The sequence below is a fragment of the Cynoglossus semilaevis genome, chromosome 9 (genome assembly GCF_000523025.1).
Source record: "Cynoglossus semilaevis isolate Cse_v1.0 chromosome 9, Cse_v1.0, whole genome shotgun sequence".
NCBI classification, from domain to species: Eukaryota; Metazoa; Chordata; class Actinopteri; order Pleuronectiformes; family Cynoglossidae; genus Cynoglossus; species Cynoglossus semilaevis.
Window position 1 is genome coordinate 12,817,945 of NC_024315.1, and position 6,850 is coordinate 12,824,794.

At 37.8% G+C, this 6,850-nt stretch overlaps 2 protein-coding genes across 5 annotated transcripts in view; both read left to right on the forward strand.

The window, feature by feature from the left end:
- The window catches only part of LOC103383953 (N-sulphoglucosamine sulphohydrolase-like), a 6,431-nt gene extending 5,636 nt beyond the window's left edge, over positions 1-795 (forward strand). For all 4 annotated transcript variants that reach the window (XM_008317299.3, XM_017035158.2, XM_008317298.3 and 1 more), the window contains exons 9-10: positions 1-90; positions 539-795. The exon at positions 1-90 is cut by the window's left edge and continues 131 nt beyond it. In XM_008317299.3, the coding sequence (XP_008315521.1) occupies positions 1-90; positions 539-722 (274 nt within the window). In that variant the 3' untranslated portion in view covers positions 723-795. The remainder of the gene's footprint in view (positions 91-538) is intronic.
- Positions 539-2,442, forward strand: npb (neuropeptide B). The gene is made up of 3 exons (XM_017035165.2): positions 539-650; positions 1,465-1,754; positions 2,040-2,442. Exons 2-3 carry the CDS (start codon positions 1,488-1,490, stop codon positions 2,166-2,168), a joined length of 396 nt encoding a protein of 131 aa, XP_016890654.1. The 5' UTR covers positions 539-650; positions 1,465-1,487; the 3' UTR covers positions 2,169-2,442.
- Positions 2,443-6,850: the final 4,408 nt, after the last annotated feature.

Sequence of the window (6,850 nt, forward strand, 5' to 3'; positions counted from 1 at the left end):
GAACCGCACCAGCCTGGGTCAACCAACGCACTGGTTCAAAAGTCTGAAACAGTATTACTACAGGGAACGCTGGGAGCTGTATGACTGCAGGTTGGTCAGAGCTGCTTGTTTTTCTCTCTTTCTTCTATTTTTGTCAGCACAGCAGAAGGTTCACTGTGTGTCAATTGAAGATTTTTTTGATAAAATACAGTTAAGGGGGTTAATTATATCTTCTAAAATGGATCAAACAGAGCAGTCGTGGTGGATTTACTCCCTAGTGTTTGGGGGGAGTGATGTTTAATGCTTATTCTCAGTTTGAAAGAAGTTTTTGACAAAATGTTACTATTGTATATAAGATTACAATTTTATATTTGGCAAATTGCTAAGCAAAGAACACACTCAATACAATATCCATTTTACTCTCAAAAGAGGTCTGTGACAAATCAAAACCAATCAAAGCAAGGTTTAATACAGGTTTATTACTGCACAAAACGTATGAGAAGACAAGTCCATCATTATGTTTGAATTTTCATGCTATTCAAATGCTCCATCACTAAAGGGCAGACCCTCTGGAAATAAAGAACCTGGCATCAGACCCGTCCTACGGGGATGTGATGAAGAGATTACGACAGAGTCTGCAGCAGTGGCAGTGGGAGACAAGAGACCCTTGGGTATGTGCACCAGACTATCTCCTGGAGTATACACCAGAGCCTCACTGCACTCCACTATTTAATGGACTCTGATCAAGTCGTATGGTTCTTTCAATCATCTAGATTGACATGATGTTCACTTACATAAAGCTGGTTATGGAATAATGTTCCTTTATTTCCCTGTTTTTACTAGATTTAATTTTCAGAAGGCCTTCTCCTTAAATCAACAATGTGGCCATGGTAATTTCATATAGGTTTCCTTTGTCTGTGCTCATTTTAGTGGTATTTTAAAAAATTGTTATAAATCCTGTCTTAAATTATAAAGGGTAAATTAATCCTCATTTTGTTGTTTTTACTGGTCTGCATGACCTGAGCTCTGTTACCGTCACCCAATCAAAGGGGCAGTAACTGATTGATGCCTGAGCTCCACTTCAAATGTAGTTGACGTCAGTCAGTTACCTGTCCATGGTTATTGATTTTTTTTTTAAGCCACATAGTGTAGTCCGTATTCTGTCTTTTTGCCTAATGCCCTGTTGTGAGGTTTGTTATACACGTGTCACTTATTGGTGTCCACTCTTCTCTCTCACACACACACACACACACACACACACACACACTGTCCTCCGCATACACGCAGCAACACAAACGCAGAGCCATGACAAACGGATCTGTTGTGATTGCTCTTTCCCCTCTTCTGCATTAAGACGGGTCATCATCCGCCCACTTCGCTTTTGATTTGACGACCGTCTGAGGTCACGACGACGTCTGCGAGTTGACCTATATAAACCCTGAAAAGTTTCTGAAGCCTCCACTCCTCTCCGTCGCTTTGCTTCAGCTGTGCGTCAGAGCCGTTTAGACATGGAGAGGTCCGTTCGGTTTGCCGTTGTGTGCGTCGGCCTTTTTCTGCTCATTTCCTGCCATCCCATCGAAGCCTGGTACAAGCAGTCGACCGGACCAAGTTACTACTCGGTGGGTCGCGCCTCCGGTTTGCTGTCCGGAATACGAAGGTCGCCGTTCATCCGAAGGTCCGAGTCTGAGGAGGCAGTGATGGACAGTGGAAAGGCTGCGGGCAACAACAATGTTCCTGCAGAAATCAGCGAGCAGATATCGGTCCTTAAGAACATGGTGAGTACAGTTATGGTTATTGGGTTGTTTAATTCCTGACATGTGAATCAACAGCTGCGGCTAAAGTACGTGTGAGTATCGTCACAGGGAGGTGTAAAACAGAACAGTGGAACTCATTCATTTCAAATCTTAAACTGTTTAGTTTTAAAAAATGTAAAATTAATTTAAATTTTAACTCGTGCGTCAAGGCGCAGACTTTTATTACATTTATTAAACAGATTATATTGAACTGTGTAGTTCGTATGATATAAATCCCTATCTCTGTCCTTACTTCTGTTCTTTCAGGCCATCTGCGTCAAGGACATATCTCCAAACCTGAAAAGCTGTGAGCTGCTCCAGGACGGAACGGGCACCTTCCACTGTACGGCGAACGTCTTCCTCACTCTGGACTCACTGGACTGTCTGTCCGCATGAACTGCGGTCAGAACCTTCGGAGCGGGTCCGCGTCCGCCACCGTGCCCTGGGAGCTCCTCTTCGGAAACTGACTGTCAGGGGATGAGTGCGTTTTGGGGGATGGCGCAGAGTAAAATCTAATCGATGAATGTTTGGTTTGTTTTTGTTTTCATCTGAAAACAATGTTATTGTACTTTTCTGACATGAAATACATAATACTAAGGTAGAAGAAGTGTGGAGAGTATTTCTATGCATTTTTATTTATTATATTGATTAAAATGTACACTGAAAACATGCTGCGGCTCACATGTGTGTTTTTAAAGCAACTTAAAAAGCACAAAACGCTATCCAGTGTAACCGTGTGTAAAATGGCTAAATACGTCATATATAGCTTTCTGTTAGGTGTGTTTGGGTAAAAGAAAAGCTATACATAAAATTATAATTATATATAAATACAAATATATATATATATATATTACTGCAATACATATATGGCATAAAAACTAACATTTTGCACTAAGTTGAAAACGAGAGCGTTGAAATGCACATTAACTGAAATTCAACATTTTATTAACAGATCAGAGCGAATTTCTAATCAAAACCTACGCGGCGTCTGTCTTTTATTCACCTTTAGCTTCAAACACTATCTTCCATTAACATGTCTGCCTAGTTTATTGCTGCAATCAACGAGCCTGGATGATAGTAGTCATATCCTCAGGGTGGCCTTTCAGCACTTAAACCCCAACAGCGTCAACGTCACATAAACCAAACGCAGGACGCACCGTCCCCGAAGAACCAACGTGCGTGTGTGTGTGTGTGACAAGGTCGTGATCGAGTTTTCCAATAATTATCGCAGGTAAGAATACATAAATGAAAAAGAAGTTGTGAGGCCACAGGGAAATGCTACTATTGTTCCTTGATGTTCAATTTGTTTTGTGTTTTTTCAAAAACACTCAGTATTCTGCACTAATATTGCTGAAAATTTGCATATTTGTTTAAACACTCAATATTCAGACAATGACTCATAATATCCTTGATGTGTTCAAAGTCAAATTACAATACAAAGTTATAAACATTTCCCCTTAAAAAACAGCAATACTGAAAGAAAATTAATCACTTCTGTCTAAAATTTTTTATTATGAAATATTTACGTATATGTGTTTACTATATTAGTGGTGAAATACATGTATCTGTATTTTGTTATGAATTTTTAGGTCTCTGGCGTGCCACCTTAAAAAATCTTTAAGGTGGTCCGTTCTTTAATAAGGAACGGACTGCGGTCCTGTTCACTAAGGCTTTTGTTTTGATGTCTCTACCTTTTATTACATAATATAATATATTAGTGATACATATTAGTTAGCTTGATTAAGCTAACTTTTATTTATTGACGTAGCTTTTTCTTTTTACTATATATATATATATATATATATATATATTTATAGATAGATAGATAGATAGATAGATAGATAGATAGATAGATAGATAGATAGATAGACTGAAAACATGCTGCGGCTCACATGTGTGTTTTTAAAGCAACTTAAAAAGCACAAAACGCTATCCAGTGTAACCGTGTGTAAAATGGCTAAATACGTCATATATAGCTTTCTGTTAGGTGTGTTTGGGTAAAAGAAAAGCTATACATAAAATTATAATTATATATAAATACAAATATATATATATATATTACTGCAATACATATATGGCATAAAAACTAACATTTTGCACTAAGTTGAAAACGAGAGCGTTGAAATGCACATTAACTGAAATTCAACATTTTATTAACAGATCAGAGCGAATTTCTAATCAAAACCTACGCGGCGTCTGTCTTTTATTCACCTTTAGCTTCAAACACTATCTTCCATTAACATGTCTGCCTAGTTTATTGCTGCAATCAACGAGCCTGGATGATAGTAGTCATATCCTCAGGGTGGCCTTTCAGCACTTAAACCCCAACAGCGTCAACGTCACATAAACCAAACGCAGGACGCACCGTCCCCGAAGAACCAACGTGCGTGTGTGTGTGTGTGACAAGGTCGTGATCGAGTTTTCCAATAATTATCGCAGGTAAGAATACATAAATGAAAAAGAAGTTGTGAGGCCACAGGGAAATGCTACTATTGTTCCTTGATGTTCAATTTGTTTTGTGTTTTTTCAAAAACACTCAGTATTCTGCACTAATATTGCTGAAAATTTGCATATTTGTTTAAACACTCAATATTCAGACAATGACTCATAATATCCTTGATGTGTTCAAAGTCAAATTACAATACAAAGTTATAAACATTTCCCCTTAAAAAACAGCAATACTGAAAGAAAATTAATCACTTCTGTCTAAAATTTTTTATTATGAAATATTTACGTATATGTGTTTACTATATTAGTGGTGAAATACATGTATCTGTATTTTGTTATGAATTTTTAGGTCTCTGGCGTGCCACCTTAAAAAATCTTTAAGGTGGTCCGTTCTTTAATAAGGAACGGACTGCGGTCCTGTTCACTAAGGCTTTTGTTTTGATGTCTCTACCTTTTATTACATAATATAATATATTAGTGATACATATTAGTTAGCTTGATTAAGCTAACTTTTATTTATTGACGTAGCTTTTTCTTTTTACTATATATATATATATATATATATATATATTTATAGATAGATAGATAGATAGATAGATAGATAGATAGATAGATAGATAGATAGATAGATAGATAGATATTTTTTGTTTTTTTCCAAGGTACTGTTTTTGTTTTTCATGATTCTAACTAGCGCCGTACGACATAAAATGATGTATAGCTGCACTGGATATATTTCATTTAAATTAAAAACTTGAGTTCCAACGAATGCTGGAATCGTTGCACCCGTGGTATCAACCGTTAGCAATCCACAACCACATTTCTCTCTTCATTCCTCTCTTTGATTCATTCCTGTTGGCACCACAATTCAACAGTTTGAGGCCACCTCCAGTGTTCCTGACCTTTCTATCCAGTGTTCTCAACACACAAACAGTACCTTTTTCAGCCTTTTGGCCAGCGTTTTTCTCAGCTCTCTGCCTTCACTTGTCACTGCACCTAAGTCTAACATTTCCCCCATGACCTCTACACTCCCGCCTTACCTATTCATCTTCTTTCCTCTCCCTTTTTAATATTTGTCTTGTCTGTAGTATTTGGCCTTGGAGAGTGTCTGCTAGTACAGTTTTTCTGCCTCTTTGCTTCTCCTCCTCCTGTACTTATCTCCACCCCAGTTAGGAATTCCCTCTTACTAAATAACAGTCTCCTTTCATGACTTCCTCTATGTAGCTTGATTGTTAATTCTCCTCTTGTAAGTAGCGTAAATGTAAATGAATATCCACCAGGAACCTGTTGGTCATTAGCTGTTGTCTTTAACCATAATTCATTTCCATACCATCAAAGCCCAACAACAGGTTTTGGGACGTCTGATGTTGTGTTTAAGGGGGCAGTCCTCACCCTGTACGATATCAACCAGTCTACAGTCCCTCACAATCTATTTAACATTTAGGTCAGTCACTTTGTTAGCCATAGACTTACCTGAAGCTGAGATGGTGTTTCAGCTCCTTCAGTGTCTGAGAATAATAACCTGTGCATTGACTGGGTATAAGAGCAACAACAAGTGAGAGTGGAATAGAATTATTGGATATACGTGTCGTTTGTTCTGCCCAAGCATTAAAATTCTTCAACACCTGTAGATTTTATGTATGTATTTATATATATGTTTTTTCCATTTTGTAGTTCTGTTACTTATGAATCATTTCGTTGTCTCCTGAGATCACAGCCACAAACACTGCATTTATCTATGGGATTAAAAGATATAGATCAGATCAATTCCTCCTGTGGACACACTGAAAGACAGTGAATGTAAATCAGGACAACACTATTTATTATTATTTACCCCAGAAAGTAAATGAGGCGATACACGTGTATGATCCTGTGGATTTTCTTTTTCAGACATTCTAGAATACTGTATGTGAGGAGAGTGTAAACATCAGCAGCTGTGTGTGTTACCAACACAGGTTGGATCAATAACCTGGCCTATCACAAATCAGTGTGGGAACCACTCATCATTGTTGTCCTTTAATTAGTTGCTCCTGTAAAAGAGCTCCACAAACACAGCTCCAATATTCTCTGGTTTTCTATGTCTATACCATGTTCAAACCAATACCCATGAACCAGTGGTAACTGTGTTTAATGACATGACATGTTGTACATAAACAAGGTTTTAGATCATTTTTATTTAGAGATGTCGACAAGTCCTCGCCTATGAGAAACAAATCAAAACGATACACCCGTCAGACCGGTGAAAAACACAGACATCATACGGTTGTCTTTATGGAGAGAAATGATCCCAAAAGTGTGCATGCAGCTGACATTAACATCACCGTGCCATGATTGAAACTGAACTTGAGAGCAACCTAAATGAAAAATGTGGAACTAATGGCATAAGCTTATTACATGGCTGCTGTAATGTGATCATTAACTGAACGCAGGAATGGAAAATCACAGTAAAAGGAAATTGTCACTTCCCCAAAAGCAAAGTTGTCATTACAACTTACTGTTTAATTACATGACAGACAGATGACTGTGAGACCAAAGGCCGAGGCTGCCGCCTGTGTGAATGTAATAACATTAGCTTAATTAGTGTTATTTTTGTTTCATTGTGTCAATTAAAAGAAACGGAGGACGACAGAGAG